This window comes from Pelophylax lessonae (assembly GCF_965119305.1).
Source record: "Pelophylax lessonae genome assembly, chromosome: 4".
Classification (NCBI taxonomy): Eukaryota; Metazoa; Chordata; class Amphibia; order Anura; family Ranidae; genus Pelophylax; species Pelophylax lessonae.
In genome coordinates this window covers 550,208,080-550,230,893 of record NC_138771.1, presented here as the reverse complement: position 1 = coordinate 550,230,893, position 22,814 = coordinate 550,208,080, and the positions used below count along the sequence as shown (strand labels likewise).

General features: G+C 46.9%; 1 protein-coding gene across 1 annotated transcript in view; it reads left to right on the top strand.

The window, feature by feature from the left end:
* Positions 1–22,814, top strand: part of LOC309553706 (DNA-directed DNA/RNA polymerase mu-like) — a 185,739-nt gene that overhangs the window by 80,830 nt on the left and 82,095 nt on the right. The window contains exon 9 of the mRNA XM_082255082.1: positions 22,028–22,130. Within this exon, the coding sequence (XP_082111208.1) occupies positions 22,028–22,130 (103 nt within the window). The remainder of the gene's footprint in view (positions 1–22,027; positions 22,131–22,814) is intronic.

Here is a 22,814-nt window from a genome sequence, read left to right as displayed (position 1 = left end):
GACAGACATAGCTCCTGATTCTTCTTAACCATTGGGTTACACTGCCCCGTACAGGAGTAGGACACTAGGCAGGAAAAAGCTTGACTACGCCTATGAGCAGTCCCAGGGGGCACTCAGTTTTTTTTTTCTGCCTAGTCAGGAGAGAGGACCTATGCTGGGAACTCTGGTCCTGGCAATTTTTTTCCCTTTTAAATGGAAATTTTTTTCCTATCCTTTGTTGTTTTGTTCCTGTGAGAATCTGCTATCAACTGCCGGACTGGGCGACGGACTGGATAATCTAGATCCAGAGGGTCCTCCCAGCCTGGCAAGCGTGCACAGGCCTCAGCTTCGTGCTAGTTTGGCCGCAAAATAGCCCCACTGGACGGGGGCTGGCCTACGAGTTAAACGTACTGCAAGGGCGCATACTACCTGGCCTTGGCCTGAGTTGCAGCGTTCCTCCTGGCTGACAGCCACCCACATCCCAATCGAGCGGTGGTCTGTCAGAAGTGGTGCCCACCCTGTTCCTGGTAAAGTATGTACAGTACCTTGCGAAAGTATTGGGCCCCCTTGAACTTTTCGACCTTTTGCCACATTTCAGGCTTCAAACATAAAGATATAAAACTGTAATTTTTTGTGAAGAATCAACAAGTGGGAAACAATCATGAAGTGAAACGAAATTTATTAGATATTTCAAACTTTAACAAATAAAAAACTGAAAAATTGGGCGTGCAAAATTTTTCAGCCCCTTTACTTTCAGTGCAGCAAACTCTCTCCAGAAGTTCAGTGGGATCTCTAAATGATCCAATGTTGACCTAAATGACTAATGATGATAAATAGAATCCACCTGTGTGTAATCAAGTCTCTGTATAAATGCACCTGCACTGTGATAGTCTCAGAGGTCTGTTTAAAGCACAGAGAGCATCATGAAGAACAAGGAACACACCAGGCAGGTCCGAGATACTGTTGTGGAGAAGTTTAAAGCCGGATTTGGATACAAAAAGATTTCCCATGCTTTAAACATCCCAAGGAGCACTGTGCAAGCGATAATATTGAAATGGAAGGAGTATCAGACCACTGCAAATCTACGAAGACCTGGCCGTCCCTCTAAACTTTCAGCTCATACAAGGAGAAGACTGATCAGAGATGCAGCCAAGAGGCCCATGATCACTCTGGATGAACTGCAGAGATCTACAGCTGAGGTGGGAAATTCTGTCCATAGGACAACAATCGGTTGTATACTGCACAAATCTGGCCTTTATGGAAGAGTGGCAAGAAGAAAGTAATTTCTTAAAGATATCCATAAAAAGTGTCGTTTAAAGTTTGCCACAAGCCACCTGGGAGACACACCAGACATGTGGAAGAAGGTGGTTCTGGTCAGATGAAACCAAAATCGAACTTTTTGGCAACAATGCAAAATGTTATGTTTGGCGTAAAAGCAACACAGCTCATCACCCTGAACACACCATCCCCACTGTCAAACATGGTGGTGGCAGCATCATGGTTTGGGCCTGCTTTTCTTCAGCAGGGACAGGGAAGATGGTTAAAATTGATGGGAAGATGGATGGAGCCAAATACAGGACCATTCTGGAAGAAAACCTGATGGGGTCTGCAAAAGACCTGAGACTGGGACGGAGATTTGTCTTCCAACAAGACAATGATCCAAAACATAAAGCAAAATCTACAATGGAATGGTTCACAAATAAACATAATCCAGGTGTTAGAATGGCCAAGTCAAAGTCCAGACCTGAATCCAATCGAGAATCTGTGGAAAGAACTGAAAACTGCTGTTCACAAACGCTCTCCATCCAACCTCACTGAGCTTGAGCTGTTTTGCAAGGAGGAAAGGGCAAAAATTTCAGTCTCTGGATGTGCAAAACTGATCGAGACATACCCCAAGTGACTTCCAGCTGTAATCTCAGCAAAAGGTGGCGCTACAAAGTATTAACTTAAGGGGGCTGAATAATTTTGCACGCCCAATTTTTCAGTTTTTTAGTTAACAAAGTTTGAAATATCCAATAAATTTCGTTCCACTTCATGATTGTGTCCCACTTGTTGATTCTTCACAAAAAATTAGTTTTCTCTGTCGCTCATTGACAGACGTAGTCCTCTTTGATTCACATCAATTGGGTTATGTTGCCTCCGCAGGAGTAGGACTAGGCAGAAAAGAAAAAACGTTCTGGCTCCACCCTAGGGGCAGTCCCAGAGGGTATATCCTCCCTCTCTGCTACAGGGAATCAGTTTTTTTCTGTCTAGTCAGGAGTAAGGACCTAAGTTCCTTGCTGGGATCTCTGGTCCTGGCAAGATTTTTTATAGAAAAAATATTTTTTTAGGTAGTTTCTCCAGTTTTTTTCCTGTGAGATCTTCAAGCAAAGCAGGTACACTGAGGGGCGCTATTGCGCTAGGGGGATACAGATAAAAAAAAAAAAAAAAAACGTTTTTTTCTGGCAAAGTGTCCTGGGTTAACATGGACCCTGCCACTCATGTATCTCCACCTGATCCCCTCGAGGGGTCTGCAGGATCCTCCAGCACCCCGCTTACGATTGAATCATTGTCAGCTATTATGGAGACTTTTGTGTCCCGGGTGGAAGTGGCTTGTTAGGGACAGGGCGCAAGAAAGCGACCCCCGCCTACCCCCATTTTATCTGAAACTTCGGATACAGAATCTGAGCCTATTTCTGCAGTTGCAGGTACCTCATCTGGGATTGGTGTCTCGGGTACTGTCTCTTCAGACAGTGAGGAGGATGTTTCGGCATCAGCCATAGCCCGAGAGGAAGCGTTGGTAAACGCACTCATTGTATCTGTTCAAGAAACCTTAAGATTACAGGGTACTCCGTCGGAAGTAGCTGAGACTGAAATTCCCTTTGGGACTAAAAAACGCATCAAAGTGGCGAAGGTTTTTCCATTGCCCAAATGTTTTGGCAATCCGATCAAAGAAGAATGGAGTCTGCCAAAACGCACTTCTGCTATTTCCAAACGCATTAACAGGCGTTATCCGTTTGAGGAAACCCTCATTAAGAAATGGACAGAACCACCTGTGGTGGATTCACCAATTTCTAGATTAAATAAAGCCACGGTTATTCCATTAGAAGACGCTCCGTCTTTTAAGGATCCGGTGGATCGCAAGATAGAAGCTATGTCTCGCATCATGTTTTCCTTGATTGGATCAGCTTTCAGATCAATAATTGCTATTGGGCTGGTTTCGCAGACTGTAACTGAATGGACCAAATGGTTACGCCGGGACTTAGAAGAGGTCCCTCAGGCGGTATCAGATTTGTTGGAACAGATGATGCAGGGGTTACAGTTTGTGTGTGATGCGGCGTTAGACGCCACTCCATTATTGGTGCGAGCATCAGTTTCAGCAGTGGTTCTCAGGCGTACACTGTGGCTAAAAGGTTGATTAGCCGACCAAGGTTCCAAAAAAGCATTGGCTAATCTCCCCTTTTTAGGAGAGCATTTATTTGGAGCCAACTTAGATGAGATCATTAAGGATCTCACGGGAGGAAAGAGCACCTTTTTACCGCAAAGTGCTAAGGGTAAAGGACCTCGTCAAAGACGGGGGCCTTCTTTCTCCGCTCATAAAAAATTTTTTCGTCCCGCGAGTGAAAAAATTAAGTCCTCCAAAGCTCCTTCAGGAGGCTTGAGGGGACGTTGGTCGGGCAAGCAAAAGCCAGCCCCTCCCAGACCTGAAGATAAGTCTACTAAACCCTGAAGGTTCGCCCCCACCCATAACTGGGGTGGGGGGACGTCTTCGCCGGTTCCCGGATCCATGGCTCTCCAGAATCCCGGACAAGTGGGTTTGCGAAGTCATAAGGTCAGGGTACAAGATCGAGTTTCGATCTCTCCCACCGGCGCGATTCTTCCCTTCCAATATCCGACTATCCCCGGATCTTTTAGAAGATCTGCGGAGAGCAGTCACGGATTTACTACAACAAGGAGTGGTAGTCCACGTTCCTTGGACAGAACATTTTCAGGGGTTTTATTGAAACCTATTTACAATACCCAGGAAAGAGGGCAAAGTGCGTCCAATTCTGGACTTAAGGGCACTCAATTACTTTGTCAACATAAGAAAATTCAAAATGGAATCCATTCGCACAGTAGCGGCCTCCCTGCATTCAGGGGATGTCCTAGCGTCCATAGACATCAAGGACGCCTATCTTCACATTCCCATTTACGCAGGACATCAGCGGTTTCTACGTTTTTCCGTAGAAGAGAACCACTATCAGTTTGCGGCGTTACCTTTCGGTCTCGCCACGGCCCCTCGGGTCTTCACGAAGGTGTTGGCCCCAATGTTGGCACTACTGCGCCAAAGAGGCATATCGATTCTAGGTTACCTAGACGATCTTCTGCTTCATGCAGAGTCTCCACAGACCCTGCTACAAAACCTAGAGATTACTATGATTTCTTTACAGGAATTCGGGTGGCTGGTGAACCAGCAAAAGTCATTTCTGGTTCCCACCCGGAGGCTCGAATATCTGGGTCTAATTCTAGACACATTCAGGACAAGAGTTTTCCTTCCGGTAGGGAAACTCCGGAAGATTCAATCAGCAGTCCAGTTGTTACTATCCAACAGCTGGTCTTCTCTTCGGACTTGCATGAGGGTTCTGGGGTTGATGGTGGCTTCCTTCGAAGCAGTCCCATTTGCCCAGTCCCATACCCGAATTCTTCAGCAAGAGATTCTTCTCAGATGGAATCGGAATCCGGAATCCCTGGACTATCGGATCCGATTGAGCAAACAGACCAGAGAGTCTCTGGTCTGGTGGCTTCGGTCTCCGATGCTCAGCCAGGGAAAGTCATTTCTGCCAATATATTGGACGATAGTGACCACGGATGCCAGTCTATCCGGATGGGGAGGAATTCTCGGTCAGTTATCCGTTCAGGGACTTTGGTCCTCGGAAGAATCCAGGTTACCGATAAATGTATTGGAACTGAGAGCGATCAGACTTTGTCTGATTCACTGGACCGAGCAGCTCCAGGGCAGCCCGGTTCGGATCCAGTCGGACAACGCCACGGCTGTGGCTTATGTCAATCACCAGGGGGGCACCAAGAGTGTCCGGGCGGCCAAGGAAGTGGCTTGCATTCTTCGCTGGGCGGAACGGTTTGTTCCAGCTATCTCTGCGGTATTCATTCCGGGGGTGGAGAATTGGCAGGCAGATTATCTCAGCCGTCAGACTCTGGATCAGGGGGAATGGTCCCTCCATCCAGAAGTTTTCCACCAGTTGTGCCTACGTTGGGGCACCCCGGATGTGGATCTGTTGGCATCTCGATTCAACAGAAAAGTACAGAGATTTGTGGCTCGCTCCCGCAATCCTCTAGCAGAGACCGCAGACGCACTGGTCGCCCCGTGGGGGCAGTACCAGCTAATGTATGCCTTCCCTCCTCTCGGGTTACTGCCAAGACTTCTTCGCAGGATAGAGGAGGAAGGAATTCCAGTAATCCTGGTAGCTCCGGACTAGCCTCGCCGAGCTTGGTACGCCGACTTGGTCAGACTGGTGGCGGACGTCCCGTGGCGACTTCCTCTCAGGGAGGACCTACTGTCTCAGGGACCGATCTTCCATCCTGCTTTACAATCGCTGGCTTTAACGGCCTGGCTATTGAGACCCAGGTGCTGAAGGACAAGGGATTGTCAGCTTCAGTTATTCCTACTCTAGTTAAAGCAAGGAAAGCGACTTCCAGAAAGATTTATCATCGCACATGGAAGTCCTACATTGCATGGTGTGAACCTCTGGGGTTCCACCCACGTTCTTATTCGGTTAGTCGAATATTAGCTTTTCTGCAACAAGGGGCTGAGCAGAAACTGGCCTTGAGCACTATCAAGGGTCAGGTCTCAGCATTAGCCATCTTCTTTCAGAAACCTTTGGCTACTCATTCCTTGGTGCGGAATTTCATCCAGGGGGTGCGACATCTGGCTCCGCCAGTGCGCGCGCCGTTACCACCCTGGGATCTTAATTTAGTATTGTCGGTTCTTCAGAAACCTCCCTTTGAAGATATTAGGGAGATTCCTTTACCTACGTTGTCCCAGAAGGTGGCCTTCTTGGTGGCTATCACTTCTGCACGCAGGGTGTCAGAACTGGCTGCATTATCTTGTCGTTCCCATATCTGGTGGTTCATGGAGATAAGGTGGTTCTTCGTCCGAATCCATCCTTTCTACCAAAAGTGGTTTCAGAATTTCATCTGAATGAAGAAATTGTATTACCTTCCCTGTGTCCTAAGCCCAGTCATCCTCGGGAGTTTGCTTTACACTCCTTGGATGTGGTCCGGGCGATCAGGGTATACTTGAAAACGACAGACTCGTTTCGCAAGACGGATTCACTTTTTGTGGTCCCGGATGGACCCAAAAAGGGGTTGCCTGCATCTGCCGCGACTATTTCCAAATGGATCAGACAGACGGTGGTACAGGCTTATTCTATTAAGGGTCGGGAGCCCCCGTTCCCTGTTAAGGCGCACTCCACTCGGGCACTTAGTGCGTCATGGGCCTTTTGCCATCAGGCGTCAGTGGTCCAGGTGTGCAAGGCGGCTACCTGGTCGTCGGTGCATACCTTTACAAAACATTATAAAGTTGATGTAATGGCATCGTCTGATGCCTCGTTTGGCCGCAAGGTTTTGCAGGCCGCAATTTGAGGAGACCAGTGGTCTACCTCGAGGGCTTTTTTCCATTGGAATTTTTTATTTGAGTCTCATTCTTTGTTTATAATGAGCCTTTAAAACTTCTAGTTGGCACCGGTTGGGCCTTCTAGATTGGATTTGATTTCTGTCAATCCCACCCCTCATTTGTGGCACTGCTTCTGGATGTCCCAATTGATGTGAATCAAAGAGGACTACGTCTGTCAATGAGCGACAGAGAAAATCGGATTTTTGTAAGATCTTACCGAAAAAACTTTTCTCTTAGCTCATTGACAGACGTAGTACCCGCCCCTCTATCATTGAGTTGGGTTGGGTTAAATTCTCTGTTACTGCTTTATAACCGAACTGATTCCCTGTAGCAGAGAGAGGGAGGATATACCCTCTGTGACTGCCCCTAGGGTGGAGCCAGAACGTTTTTTCTTTTCTGCCTAGTCCTACTCCTGCGGAGGCAACATAACCCAATTGATGTGAATCAAAGAGGACTATGTCTGTCAATGAGCTAAGAGAAAAGGATTTTACGGTAAGATCTTACAAAAATCCGATTTTATATCTTTGTTTGAAGCCTGAAATGTGGCAAAAGGTTGAAAAGTTCAAGGGGGCTGAATACTTTTGCAAGGCACTGTAGCTGTCCCCCTTCTAATCCTGGAGGGTTTTGGGTTGGATGTGGGCCCCTCCTTGAGTTGTGTACACACTATACAAAAATCATGAAAGTTCTTCGTACAAAAATTCTCACCCCATTTTCTTAGTGTGTATGAACCTTTAATGTGAAAAGTAAAGAATTTAAAAAACTGTATTTTAGCTAGCATATGATTGGTTGATTGAAAAGAACATTCAATTTGTCAGCAGTTTTTACTCCTTTAGGAAATTATCCCTTATGTCGTCTTAACTTACACTACTGTTCAAAAGTTTGTGGTCACCCAGACAATTTCATGTTTTCCAAGAAAACTCACACTGTTATTCATCAAATGAGTTGCAAAATGAATAGAAAATATAGTCAAGATATTGACAAGGTTAGAAGAAATTATTTTTTTTTATTTGATATAATAATTTTGTCCTTCAAACTTTCCTTTCATCAAAGAATTCTCCATTTGCAGCAATTACGGCCTTGCCGACTTTTGGCATTCTAGCTGTCAATTTGTTGAGGTAATCTGAAGAAATTTCACCACAAGCTTCCTGAAGCACCTCCCACAAGTTGGATTGGCTTGATGGGCACTTCTTACGTACCATACGGTCAAGCTGCTCCCACAACAGCTCAATAGGGTTGAGATCTGGTGACTGCGCTGGCCACTCCATTACAGAGAGAATAAAAGCTGACTGCTTCTTCCCTAAATAGTTCTTGCATACTTTGGAGGTGTTCTTTGGGTCATTGTCCTGTTGTAGGAGGAAATTGGCTCCAATCAAGCGCTGTCCATAGGGTATGGCATGGCACTGCAAAATGGCGTGATAGCATTCCTTATTAAAATCCCTTTTAACTTGTACAAATCTCCCACTTTACCAGCACCAAAGCAGCCCCAGACCATCACATTACCTCCTCCATGCTTGGCAGATGGCGTCAGGCACTCCTTTAGCATCTTTTCGCTTGTTCTGTGTCTCACAAATATTATTCTGTTTGATCCAAACACCTCAAACTTAGATTTGTCTGTCCATAACACTTTTTTCCAATCTTCCTCTGTCCAATGTCTGTGTTCTTTTGCCCATCTCTTCTTTTCCTTTTATTGGCAAGCTGTAGTTAAGAGAGTCTCTTTCTGTCCATGGGGGCCCAAAATTAGTTCCTGTTGGAACTGTTGCAATTTGCCCTGATGAGCAATTGTTTCCAATTTATGGAAACGGATTATAGACCAATTTGAGGTACCTCCAGGGGAGCTCCCTGGGCACCGGCCTATGCCTGCTTACATCTAGGATGGTGGGAGGAGGAGATTGTTTTGTTTGTTTGTTTGTTTGTTTTGTTTTGTTTGTTTATTGTTCAGAACTGTTCCATGAACATGTCTTTCTATGGTTAAGGTACATAGACATTCTTATGATCTGGGGAGGTGGTCTTCAAACTTTGGAAAACGTCATTGAAGTATTAAATTCCAATAGTAGAAATATTTGTCTTCCTTTCAATCATGAGCCCTACCAGATCTCCTTTCTTGACCTTTTGATTCAAATTGAACAAGGGAAACTAACTACAAAAACAAACCGAAAAGAAACAGCGGCAAACACCCTACTTGAGGCTAGTAGCCATTATCCCATCCTAAAGGGACAATTAGGACTTTCAAACTGAAGCAACCCAGCTGTGTATGCAAGGTTCAGAGAAAGGAATTACCCTCACAGAACCCTGAGAAGTGCCTGGAAAAAAGCAGCACAAAGAAATAGGACTGACCTCCTTAGCCACTCTAAGACCGGGAGGTTTTCCTGCTTAATGACCAGGCCCTATCTTGCGATTCGGCATTGTGTGACTTTAACGGACAATTGCGCGGTTTTGCAATGCTGTACCCAAATAAATTTGACGTCCTTTTTTTGGCACAAATAGAGCTTTTCTTTTGGTGGTATTTGATCACCTGTGCGACTTTTTTTTTTTTTTTTTTTTTTGCGGGACTGCGACATTGCGGCGGACAGATTGGATCCCTAACTGACATTTTTGACACTTTTGGGGAGTACGAGTGACATTACTACAGTAATCAGTGCTAAAAATATGCAATGTTACTGTACTAATGACACTGGCAGGGAAGGGGTTAATACTGTTGGTGATCAAGGGGGTAACTGGCTCACTGACCTTCCCCAACTCCATGGAATGTTCCCTTGTGGCAAATGCCATATCTGCAAATTTTGTAGATAAAACAGTTTTACAGACCCCGATGGTCAGAAGGTCTATCATATAAAGCAATTCCTCAATTGCAATACCACCAGGGTACTTTACATGCAGAAATGCCCATGCCACAAATTATAGGTGGGCAAACCAAACGCCCCTTAAAAGTTCGTATTGGGGAGCATCTAGCTAGTATCTGGGAAATAAAGATGAAGAAACCCCAATTGCACAGCATTTTACAAAATACCATGACAAGAGACCAACTGGTTAGAAGGTGAAGGGCTTTTATGCCCTCAAACTCTCAAATAGAAGAGGGGACTTCAATACTATCTTTCTCCAAAAAGAAAAGGAATGGATTTTCCGACTTGGGACGATGGTGCCAAAGGGACTCAACAATGAATTTTAATCTTCAGGTATTCTTGGCACCTTAGCCAAGAAAGAACTAGTCCCTTTGGCCCCCAGATTCTCTCCTCTCCCTTATCCTACAGGTCACGTCCATTTAAAGGGAGTTTATGCATGCTCATTTGAATGGATTAGATACTCCAGAGTGTTTTGGGCACTGGACTAAGTACATTTAATTTTAAAAGGTGTTGTACTATAATAATGTGTACTTATTAACGTTAAGAGTTGACTCCAATTCATTTATACTTGTTTTCATGTGTTTAACTGTATGCTTATTTCTGTACACAAGCTGGCCCCATACAAAAGCCTTCCTTTTCTCACACACTTCCTTCACCTGTTCCCCTCAAAGGGGTTAACGTCTCAATCAATTACAAATTGGGATGGGACTGATCAATTATCCTTCTCTTGGACTATTTCGGAGGATTTATAAGCCTGACAAGACAGGTGAACACAATTCCCGGAGGAAGACCAAGCCACCTAGTGGACGAAACGATTCAGTGCGTGTGCCTCTGCACCACCCGGCTCACTCCTGCACCTCTGTGCTATCCCCCCTCCCCCCATTGGACCTGCTCTCTGGAGCCCTCGCATGCACTTGATGGACTATCACTAAGGAAGTCATTTTGGGCCCTATGAAGCTCATTTATACAATCAAGATCACCCTGCTCTAAATGGATAAATGCCTTTGGAAGATCTCCTTAATGGGATTCAACACAGTGGTGTCTGAACAGCAAGCTCCATGTGCTACAGTATTGATTGAGGCTACCACTAGCTGCCTTGAGGCTCCTGCCTTCCAAGCATTCCTCTCATGAGAGAGAGAGGTGCTCTTGGGCTGTTAGTGTGAAAACCACACCAGGTGTAAAACGAGCATCTCTACTGATTTACGAGACTCCGGAGCCTCCTGAAGCAACTACTGTTTAGGAGAATCTACCACTCTTCAGTGAATTCTGCTAGCAAGAATAAAGAGACTCTCTGAACTGCAGCTTGCAGCACCAGCCAGAGTGACTGTTATACGCGGCATTCTCACCCACCGAACAGTGGGTACTTTATTGCCCTGTCTGGGCTTGGCCTAGTCTCGCCTTCAGTCATTGCATTTGATGCGGCTCAGCCCATCCATCCATCCCTAAGGGATCTCTCCCCCTTGTGACTGTTTGTTTGACACTTTGTACTAGAGCCGACCCCTTACTACGAGAGACACTAAGCTGATCCGGGGTTTCAGGCGGGAACTCTTATTACTGGATATACACAAGCTTACACTGCAGGGATCGTGAGCAATTGGTGAGTGCAGATGTCCTCATTAGGTTTTTACAGCTGATACCTAGCTGACACTGCTGAGGTTTCCTGCATCTCACCGTGGCCAGATCAATACACTGTGCAGTTTTTTGCTACTTGCTCTATTTGCTGAAATCATATTGGTGTAGGAGTGATCCCAGGTGGTGTTGTTTTTTTTTTTTTTTTTTAGCTGCAACATTGTCATAATAACCCTTCTGTGTAGTCTGCTCTTATTATCTGTGTTCGATTTTACATATTATGCAACAAGGAAGATTTTACATGAGGTCACTGCATTCTGCCTGATTCCCTTCCTCCACTATAGAACTCCTTTGGGTTTCTGTTCCCTATTTCCTTTTTGGCTACTGTCGGTGTTATGGAGTTTGAAGGGCTAGGGGCCACCTTTTATTAGGTGAGTCGGTTTCCCAATTTTGCTGGCAGTGCTACTACCCAGCAATGTGATCCTGGGGTGCCGTATTCTTTCTTGTACATTACCATTTAATGAAGCTGCCAGTTGAGGACCTGTGAGGTGTCTTTTTCTCAAACTAGAGACTCTAATATGCTTGTCCTCTTGCTGCTTAGTTGTGAACTGGGGCCTCCCACTTCTCTTTCTATTCTGGTTGAAGCCCATTTGTGCTGTTCTCTGAAGGGAGTAGTACATACCATTGTAGGAAATCTTTAGTGTCTTGGCAATTTCTCCCATGGAATGGAATAGCCTTCCTTTCTCAGAACAAGAATAGACTTGAGTTTCAGAAGAAAGTTCTTTTTTCCTGGCCATTTTGAGAGTATAATTGAACTCGCAAATGCTGGATGCTCCAGATACTTAACTAGCTCAAAGGAAGGCCAGTTGTATTGCTTCTTTAATCAGCACAACAGTTTTCAGCTGTGCTAATATAATTGCACAAGTGTTTTGTAATCATCAATTATCCTCTTAATACTATTAGCTAACATAATGTACCATTTAGAACACAGGAGTGATGGTTGCTGGAAATGGGCCTCTGTACACCTATGTAGATATTCCATTAAAAATCAGCCATGTCCAGCTAGAATAGTCATTTACCACATTAACAATGTCTAGACTGTATTTCTGATTATTTTAATGTTATCTTCATTAAAAAAAAACTGCCTTTCTTTCAAAAATAAGGACATTTCTAAGTGACCCCAAACTTTTGAACGGCAGTGTAGATGCCGTTATAACTTCCTACCTTCCTCATCAAAATGTTCTTTGTAAATACTAAACTCGACTTGCCCAGGGCATTTTTTGGTGGGCTATGATACTTTTAGTTAAAATTGCCTCTGTCCTTTAAAGGATAAGTTCACCTTTAAAAAAATCTAGAAATGTACATATTTTTTGCAGGTAAAAAAAGCGCATTTATTTATTTTTTTCTCTTTCGGTCATTGATGGACATAGCTCCATATCTTTGACCCTTGGGTTATGCTGCTTTCCATAGGAGTAGGACACTAGGCGGAAAAAAGTTCCCGGGTTATACTCCCATTTCCTGCTCTAGCTCTTCAGTTTTTTTTGCCTAGTCAGGAGTAAGGACCTAGTTCTTTGCTGGGATCTCTGGTCCTGGCATTTTTTCCTTTTTTTTTTTTTTTTTTTTTTTTTTTAAACTGAATTTTTTCTTTTATTATTTCTGTTCCTGTGAGAACTACAATCAACTGCTGGACTGGGCGACGGACTGGATATCCTAGATCCTTACGGTCTTCCCAGTGTGGCCAGCAAGCGCAGGCATCAGCTCCACACTAGGTCGGCCGCGACATAGCCCAACTGGACAGGGGCTGGATGGCGAGTTAAATGTCTCGTGAGGACGCATACCTCTGGCCCACAGCACCCCCCATTCCAAGATGGGGAGGTGGTCTGCCCGGAGTGGTGCCCACCCAGTTCCATGGTGTGGTAAGTAGTTTCCCCTGCTCTCCCTTTGTGGTCCCAAGGGGTGGACAGGGGCTCTCCCTGGGATGGTTGGACCCCCGGGTTCCCTTCCATTCTCTCAGCCCCTCTAAACATTCACGGTGGGTCTTTTGGCCCAAATCCACCCTCCCTGGGTAAGGTAGGAGCTTGCTTTGCCACATGCTCCAGAAGTAGGGGGGGGGGTGTGGTTGTTGCGCCTGTCCGGATCGCACACGGGGGGTTTTGAGCAGGTTCCTGGCCCCCGGGGGGGTTAGTGACTGAGGCAGGTGGTGTCCTTTGCACTCCCTGTGGCGGTTATTGGGCTGGGGGGGAACGGATGTTTCACCATCTGCGAGTCCGCGTCTCACGTGGCTGGATCAGGCTGAATATTTTGGCCACGGCTTTGCGGCCTACTTGCGGCTGTCCGAGTGACTGCCCCAGCTGTCCGAGCTGCTGCCCCAATTGTCCGAGCTCCTAACCAAGCTGTCCGAGCTGCTGATATAGCGGATGGTACTGCCAACGGATGCGCACATCACGTGGCCGCATCGGGACAAAAATTGAGGCCGTGGCTTTGCGCCCTTCTCGCGGCTTATGGAACTAGCTGTCCAGACGACTGACCAAGCTGTCTGAGCTGCTGATCAAGCTAACAGTAACAGAGCTGCCGGTGGACTCGCGGCTGGATCAGGCCCCAAATTAGGCTGTGACTTTGCGGCCTACTCGCAGCTGGCTGTCCGAGCTGCTGGCCAAGCTGTCCGAGCTGCTTACCGGGTTGTTAGAGCTGCGGACGGGCATCCGCTCCCACCCATGTAGTGCCCCCACGGCCATATGGTCTGCCATGGGGGCACTACATCTTCTAGCGAAGTGAAGTAGCCATTATTGTGTGGATGAGGGTACCCTGCGTGTCTGGGCTATGTCTTCTATGGAGGGCCATTTTTTTTTTTTTTTTTTTTTCGGTCTAATAGGTGGTCCTTTTGTGGACCTTTACCTGGCGTCTCCTTGCGGGACTGTGGTTGGCGACATCCCCTGCTTGTTATGCTCTGTGTGAGCTTAACCTATAGCAACTATACTGGATCTGCGTCCACACACTTCTGGTGCTCTGAAGGTGAGGATGATTTCTCTTTTACCGCACATGCGAAGGCGCTGACGGATGCACTAAATGTATCGTTGCGGGTAATTTTAAATATTGGGATGCAGCCGTTACTGCCTTAGAGGCCCTGGTCCCCTTGGGGCCGCAGTTCCTCAAAAGCTGCAGAGGTTTTTTTCCTTTTTTTCCCACCTACTGTGACAGGTTTGTCGCGAGTCAGTGGAGTAGTTCTAAACGCAATATGGCGGTGCCTGAGCGTTTTGATAGACAGTATCCCTTGAGGAGTCTCTGAGTACGTGGGCAGTCCCACCTGTGGGGGACGCTCAGGTCTCCAGGCTGAATAAATCCAGCATAATTCTGGTGGAGGAGTCTCCGGTTTTTAAAAGATCCTTTTGATAGGAGAGCCGAGACTTTGGTCCGCCACATGTTTTACTGTGGCCGATTCGGTCCTTGGGCTGGTGTTCACCAAAGTTTTGGTGTCCCTTACTTTCCCAAATGGGCAAAGATTTTGCGCTGGGATCTGGAAGGGGAAACTTTCTCCACCTGTCTTTGCGGAGCTGGTGGGCCCAGGGGTTGCAGTTTGTCTGTGATGCCTCTCTGGATGCGGCTCCTTTTTAGTCTCCAGGCTGTCCGTGGCAGCAATGATCCTTTGGCGCATGATATGGCTAATATACTGGTCTGCAGGCTAGGCTGTCTAAAAGGCCTTGTGTGATCTTCTCTTTGTGGGGAATCGCCTGTTCGGAGCCTCCCTGCAAGGACCTCCTACGGAGGTTCCTTTGCGGACCCGGTCTGTTATACCAAGAGCGGGTCCTTCTAGACCTATGGACAAGGCCTCTTCTGCCTGAATGGGCTCCATCACCCGTGTTTGGTGTGGAGGAAGCCGTCTTTGCTTCCTCCAGACCCGTGGACCTCCCTGATTCAGACAGGTGGGTCCATGAGTTGATGGACCCAGCTACAAGATCGAGTCTTTGATCTTCTCCTCTAGTGCGGTTCTCTCCTTCCAACCTACGTTTATCCAAAAACTGCCTGCGCTGTCTCTTCGGGGTGGTGCAAAACTTGCTTCTACAAGGGGTGATTGTTCTGGTCTCAGAATCGGAACATTTGTTTCATGGCTTTTGTTTAAACCTGTTTGAGGTACGTCAAATTTAAGGACCTCCAGTTCGGAACCATTTTGTGCAGGTACAAATGTTTCAAATGGAGTCCATTCGTATGGTAGTGGCATTCCTACTTCAGGGGGATTTTCTGGCCTCTATCGATATAAACAAGGCTTACCGCCCTATTCTGTTATGTCGGTTATCTGTGCTTCCTTCACTTGCTGTGGGCAAGGAGTATTGTCAAGAGGTCTCACCTCAACCCCTCGGGCTTTCACGAGTGTGGGCCCGGTGTTGGCATTGTTTCATCAGCGGGGGATTGTGGTACTGGAGTACCTTGGTGATCATCTTCTACGAGCAGAGTCTCCGACTGTTCTGACGGACAACCAGGCGATTACTGTACTAACTCGGTAGGAGTTTGGTTGGAAATTTTCATTTCCAGTTATTGGCCTTGGTTCCGTCCACCTAGTTGGACTATCTGGGTCTGTTCTGGACTCAGCCTCAGCCAGAGTGTTCCTCCCCTGGGATGAGTTTGAAAAACCTGTCCATACAAGACCTCTGTAGAGAGTTCCTTGCTATGTGAAGCGAGGATCCAGTCTCTAGGCAATCTGATCCTGTTGAGCCAGGGTACGAGAAGGTCCCTGCTTCAGTGGCTTTGCTCTCCGGCGCTTTGACAGGGTGAATCTTCCTTCCCCTTTACTGGACGATGGTCACCATGGATGCCAGCCTGTCTGGGTGGGGTGGCCTGTTTTAACACGGATTGTGTTCAGGGTGTCTGGCCTCTGGAAGAATCCAGACTACCGATCGATCTACTAGACATCTCCGAAGGTGTGTTTTCTCTGGTGGGGAACTCCCGAGTTGGTCCTGTTGGCTTCTCGTTTCCACAGGAAGGTCTTTGGTCTTGTGGCACAGTCTTGGGATCACCTGGTCGACGCCACGGACGCACTGGTGGCTCCTTTGGGGCTGGTTCAGCCAGAAATCCGGCTTTCCTCTTCTGGAACTTCTGCCAAGACTCCTACGTAGGCTTGAGGCAGAAGGGATTACGGCCATCCTAGTGGTTCCAGACTGGCTTCGCCAGTCTTGGTATGCAGATCTGTTATGGTTGGTCGTCGATGCTCCTTGGAAACTTCCTCTTAGAGGAGATCTGTTTGCTCAATGGCCAATCTCCCATCTTGCTTTACAATCACTGGCTTTTAACGGCTTGGCTGTCAAAGCCAAGTGCTGAAGGCTAGAAGGTTGTCTAAATCAGTGATTCCCATGCTGCTGCAAGCTAGTAAATCTACTTTTAGGTAGATTTACCATTGCCTTTGAGGAGCGTACTTTGCGGATGTGAATCCCCTAGGGCTCACTCCCGCTCTTTTTCGGTGATTCGGAGTTGGTTTCCTCCAACGAGGTGTTGAGCAGCACCTGACCTCGGGTACCATCAAGGGCCAAGTTCGACCATTGGCAGTTTGCTTTCTTCCTCCTTTGGCTACATCTTCTGTGCTTCGCACCTTTTGTTCAGGGGGTTCACCAATGGGCTCCCCCAGTATGGTCTCTGTTGCCCTCGTGGGATCTCAACTTGGTGCTGTCGGATCTTCAGTAACCGATGTTGGAAAAGATTCCTCTGCTTACATTGTCCCAGAAGGTAGCTTTCTTGGTGGCTTTTTCTTCTGCACTGAGGGTGTTGGAGCTGGCAGCTGTCTTGTTGTTCACCTTACTTGGTGGTTCCCGGAGAAAGAGTGGTGCTTCGTCTCTGGTTTCCATTTAAAAAAAAAAAAAAGTATTGTTGCCTTCCTTGTGTTGTAAGCCTAAGCACCCTAAATAAATTGCCTTACATTCTTTGGATGTGGTTCGGGCAATCGGGGTGTACCTGGCAGCGACTGAATCATTCCAAAAGATCAGATTCCCTGTTTGTCCTTACAGGTGGTTCCTGTAAGGGGGCTGGCTGCATCTGCTGTGACTTTTTCTGATGGGTCAGGCAGACAGTGTTGCAGGCCTATTGTATTAAAGGGTCAGGATCCTCCGTTTTTCCTTTTAAGGCGCATTCTAAGAGGGAGCTTAGTGCCTCTTGGGCCTTCTGTCATCTGGTGTCAGTGGTGCAGGTTTGCAGGTGGCCACCTGGTTGTCCGTACACACTTTCACAAAATTTTCTAGGGTAGATATGTTGGCATCTGTTGATGCCGCCTTTGACCTCCAAGGTTTTACAGTCCTCTGAGGTTGTACATTTTTGCTAGGTGAGCTCAAGTTGTTTCCTGGTTTGGCTCCTGTTTTACCTGGTTGGCTACGTTTTAACCTTTGGGGAAGTATGTTTGTTGTGTTGTTCCCACCCCTCATATTGACACTGCTTTGGGACCTCCCAAGGGCCAAAGAAGATATGGAGCGTTGTCCATCAATGAATGAAAGAAAAAACTGTGTTTGTTTGTTTTTTTTGTCTTACCATAAAATCTTTGGGATTTATGTACTTCTGACACTGCTTGTTACAGAACTTAGGAGCTAGAGCAGGAAGTGGGAGTATACCCCCTGGGACGGCCCTAATGGCCACCTAGTGTCCTACTCCTATGGAGAGCAGCATAACCCAAGGGTCAAAGATATGGAGCTGCATCTGTCAATGAACTTCATAGAAAAGGATTTTACGGTAAGAAAAAAATATTTTTTTCTAAGGAGCCTGCAGAGCATTTCACCCGCAATCAGAAGATCCCTGGCGCAAAGTCAGGATCCTGCAGACTCACAGGTTAACTGTCTCTGCTTGTATCTTGTACAGGCAGGCAGTTACCTGAGAGCAGGAAGATCAATGGACTAAGGATGCTCACCAGCGTCCTCGCAGCACATTGAAAGCTACAAGCCATCAGCTGCAATGGATGACACTTGTACGCATGCATTCACAGGAAACTGAGTAAATGATGCGGCCGTGTGGGCGCAGTCCCAAATAGTGATAACTGGTGTGAGAAGAAGATCCCCAGCCTGCTGTCACGGGGGGAGGTGAGCGAGAAACTGCAGATGGGTGGAACATGTAACCTGTTCCAAAAGTGAATTTATCCTTTAAAAAAGGTAGTGTACTTCCATGTTTGTTTCCTTCATGGTTGATTACTAAAGCCAGAGGATCAGTATAACAATCGGGGAACTAGCATTTACAGGAGTAGTTGTGTGCAACCTCTAATTTCTCTTTCGTTCATTGACAGACACATCTCCTGATATTGTTAACCATTGGGGTATACTTCCCCCTACAGGAGTAGGACAGTAGGCAGAAACAAAGTCTGGCTAGGCCTATGGGCATGCCCCAGGGGGTATACTCCCTCTCTCTGCTATAAGTCCTGGCAATTTTTTCTTTTTAGATATAAATTTTTCTCCTGTTTTTAGCTGTGAGATCTACAATCAACTGGGCGGCGGGCTGGATAATTTAGATCAAGTGATCGCCCCAGTCTGACCAGCAAGCGCGCGCAGACCTCAGCTCCGCGCTAGGTGGAGATTGATTCTGTCTGGAGCAGTGTTCGCCTGGTTCCCCCTGGAGGGTTTTGGGGTGGACGTGGGGCCCCTCCTTGGGACTGTTGGACCCCCGTGTTCCCCTCCTTGTCAGGCACCCCCCTTTCATCTGTTCCCCCATCCCACCCCCCCTTCCACTTATGCTGGGGCTATTTGGGTGGTCTGGTCCACCACTTGGGGTCAGGGCAGAATGCTATACTAGAGATTGGGGACTGGGGAGTGCGCTGCTGGTGCCTGGACAATTGCCTGTGCGGGGGGGGGGGGGTTGTACCTGGTTTGGGCTCCTGCCAGGGCCCCCCTCTCCTGCCTGGGTCTGTCCCTGAGGCCTAGGGATCCCACCTGGTGCCGAGCGGGGCCGCCATTTTGTTGTAGCCTGTGTGTTACTATGCACGGTGGCCATGTTTGTGTAGTCCGGCGGCCATTTTGCAGTGGTTTGCCCCTGGAAATAGCAGTGGCCATGACAGTGGAGCCCTGTGGGCGGTGATTTTTGGCAGTGGGAGCCCCTCCTCATCCCCTGGTGCTGACTCCTAGATCCTTTTACTTCCTGATCGCTGCTCGTTTCTTTCCTGTTACTGCTGGGTTGTGAGTCTGGTGGGGTTCTCTCCGTCTCTGCTAAGGATAGCTTGGTGCTCTGTGCGTGGAGACTGGGTGGTGCTGCCAGCATGGTGGGGGTGTCCCTTGTAGTGATTTGTGGGGTTCCCCTGGTGACACATGGAGTCTTTGGAGCACATCTCCCCATCTGATCCCCTCTCTGAGGATGCGGGGCCCTCGGGGTCCCAACCATCCATCGATGCACTGACAGCGGTCCTGGAGTCCTTTGTGTACTGGGTGGAGGTGCCTTTCAGGTGACGGGCTGGCAAAAAGCGCAACAGTCCCTTTCACTTTATTGAGGCGGCAGTGACACAAGGTGAGGGACGTGGCGGCAGCAGGTGAGTGGATGCCCGCTAACAAGTGCTGCCAAAATGGATCTGAAATGACAGGTGCTCTTTAACTAAAATGACTTATTCTTGCTGGTAATGGGAAATTTGTGTGACTGCTTCAATGCAGTGCATGTCATCTCAGCTTGCAGGGCTTGGATTCATTGAATGAAATTACCAAAAATGTAAATATTGCAGAATATACATCTATACATCTGTCATGCTGAATAAACTAAGATTTGAAGGTATCTTAATAGAAAACTATCTTTAGATAGAATTTTACTCCAAAAGCATTTTATTAAATTTATAAAAAGCTAAAAAATCTGATTTACCCACTTTCTGACCAGCCGCTGCAGTTATATGGTGGCAGGTCAGCAGGTTCCCGCGAATCGCCATACCTGTACAGTGGTCCGTGGGAGTGTGCCTGAGGGCGCGTAAAAGGTGCTGCTGTAGCAGGAGTCCGGAAATGACCGTGAAAATAGCATAGCAGATGCCCCTTCTGCACCCAGTTTTGGCCCTGCACTGTACCTTGACTTTTCTGTGTGCGCTGCGGAGTTTGCCACAGGGAGATGGCTGGACATGGAGTGCTGCCTTTGCCTCTGCCTGCTGCCTATCGCTCCCAATCTTCCCTGAGCCTGCCACCGTTCTGCTGATTCCCTCAGCACTTGCTTGCTGAAGGTGGCAGGCAGTGTGTAAGCAAAGACTCCTCTGCCAGCAGCACAGGGACTGAGCGAACAGGGACTTTAATCTTACTGTCGGCAAATGCGGCCGGGGTAAATCTGCCCCTCCTGCACTGTGTAGGTGGGCTCTGGGGGGAGGAAGGCCAGTTTAGCGGCAATGTGGCACAGGCAGCAGAAGAAGGCAGCCGTTCATCCTTGGAACTTGGAGCGTGGGATTTGGGAAGGGGGGGACAGCATTTTACATTGGGTGGTTTATCCTTCCACACATCTCCCAATACAGGTTCAGTAATCAAATCAAGCAAAAGGGGTTGGGCCACCAGGGACAGCATTATGGTTATGTCTTGGTGAAAATTTTCTAAAGTTTTATCCAGAACATTAAGTCCCCCAGTACCCAAATAGGGACATTGGAGTGTGGAGCCATAAATTGTGCCATGCTTTTCAGGCTATCAGAAGAAAATGATGGCGGGACATAGACATTCGCTATAATATAGAGCAACCCTGACAACTTGCAAAGCAAGAAGATAAATCCATCCATCCATGCGAGATTGTAGTAACTGAAAAGGCGCTGTATTCAATATCAATATTTGAACTCCTAGAATAGGCTGTGTGAGTGGAGTGGAACTGCGTTTGAAATGAGAGGTGTTTTGTACTGGTATAATTGCAGGTTGTAAATGCTTTTCTTGAAAACGCGCCATTGCCGGATTATGAGCCTTTAAAGTGTACACTAAGACCACACGTTTCACTCCATCACTCCCTAAAATTCCATGATACAAAATTGTACATATTAGCCATAGAAAAAGTGAAATCTAGCATAATCGGGGTTTCATATTTCATATTGCCGATTATAAAGACAGTCCCAAAATTAAAAAATGAAAGGTGCACAAAGGTCCCTATATATCCAAAGAGAGGACAGCAGAGTCTTCCAATGCCAAAATGTGACCAAGGGACAGTCAAAGTGGAGTCAGTATTGACACCGACGTAAGGCATCCATAGTAGCAGCATTCCACGCTTTACACCATTTCCCCCGCAACAGGCAAGGGTCAAAAGAAACCCAACAAAAAACCTCCTGCCTCTTTGGAGAAGAAAGACACAGAACCCATAGGGTATGTCTAGGCAGGACAATTACTCTACTCGGAGACAGTAGTAGGGTTGTCACAGAAGTAAGTCTCCTTGGCAGCAATGCGAAGCCGGGCTGGGTAAAACATTGCATAAGTAACATCAATGCGCTTTTTAACATCTGTGTATTTGGCCCCCTGGAGTTGCACTTCCACAGAAAAATCTGGGCAAAATGAGATTCTCACATTAGCAGTGAGATCCCAGCCTGCTGGGATGAAGCAGTCTCAGGAGCAGTATATCAGGATACATGTGTAGATCTTTGGCGGAGAGAGCACACAGAGCATCCTACTCCCATAAGCTGCAAGCCACGCAAAGTGTTCTCTGATTTGTATGAGGATGTAGAGAAGGGACAGTGAGTGACATCATGGTTTCTGACTCGTCCATTGAGTGAACACTGCCAATGACATTTGTGTCTGATTTCCCAGCTCTTTCTGTGTCTGTTTCTGCTTTTAATACTGGCGGGTATGCCAATATGAGATAAGCCAATAGGGAGCAGTGAGGGTTGGCTAGAGAGGCTAAATATCCTTCTGCCTTTTTATATCCGCTTTTGCATATAACTAAAATATGTTTTCTGTCTGATTTTTAACCTGTTAAGTACACCAGTAGTCCTATATTTACATTGAAAGTAATAAACTGAATTCACCTCGTTCAAATGTTTTCAAATAGATGGCACAGATACCACAATTGCCCCGTGAACATGAACATTGTGTTGTGTTTTTGGAAACCATAGGGGGAAGCAACAGGGTCATGATGTAGATTTCCTCATCACACATCCTGATGACAGTGCATTGACTGGACTACTGAAGAAGGCTATAGATTGGATGGATAGCAAGGTGAGTGGTAGCAAGTCTGTATATATGCCATAATGAATCTGCAAGGATCAATATTGATGGGAGGCAGCAGACACTTCTGATCTCTTGCAGTTTTGTCCAGAGTCAGGCCATTGCAATAATTCTTTCATAAGCAATAAACTAAACCTGTCTGGAAATCTATTTCAAGTAGCAGGTCTGGACTAAATTTTCTAAGGGAATTCAAACAAAATTAGGTGACCCAATAATGGCATCAAATGTTCTGAGGCATGTTTGTTTTTTTAAGAAAACCACACATCTAAAATGGTTCTGCCAGGTGTTTGGTGTTGAAATTTAGAAGATTGAAGGCTTACTAACTTGCCACCCAATTGTCGAGTAGACTGCTGCGGGTGCGAAGCATCGCAACTGTGGCATGTAAGCAACCCTGTCTGTAGCCTATTGCAGCCTAAAGTAGAACTATAGGCAAAACATTTTTTTTCCCCTATTTTGGATAGAGCAAGGGAGGGTAGTAACACCTGTAAAAATGACACTGATGCAGCCGCGGGTCTCAGCAGGGGGTCCGGTGCATCCCTGTACACCGCGGGTCTCAGCAGGGGGTCCGGTGCATCCCTGTACACTGATTAAGGTCAAATTATTGCCTGAATTCACACCTAAAACAAAGCCAAACATGCAAAGCTTTTTCCAATGCAGACTGCAGCCGCCCTGGAG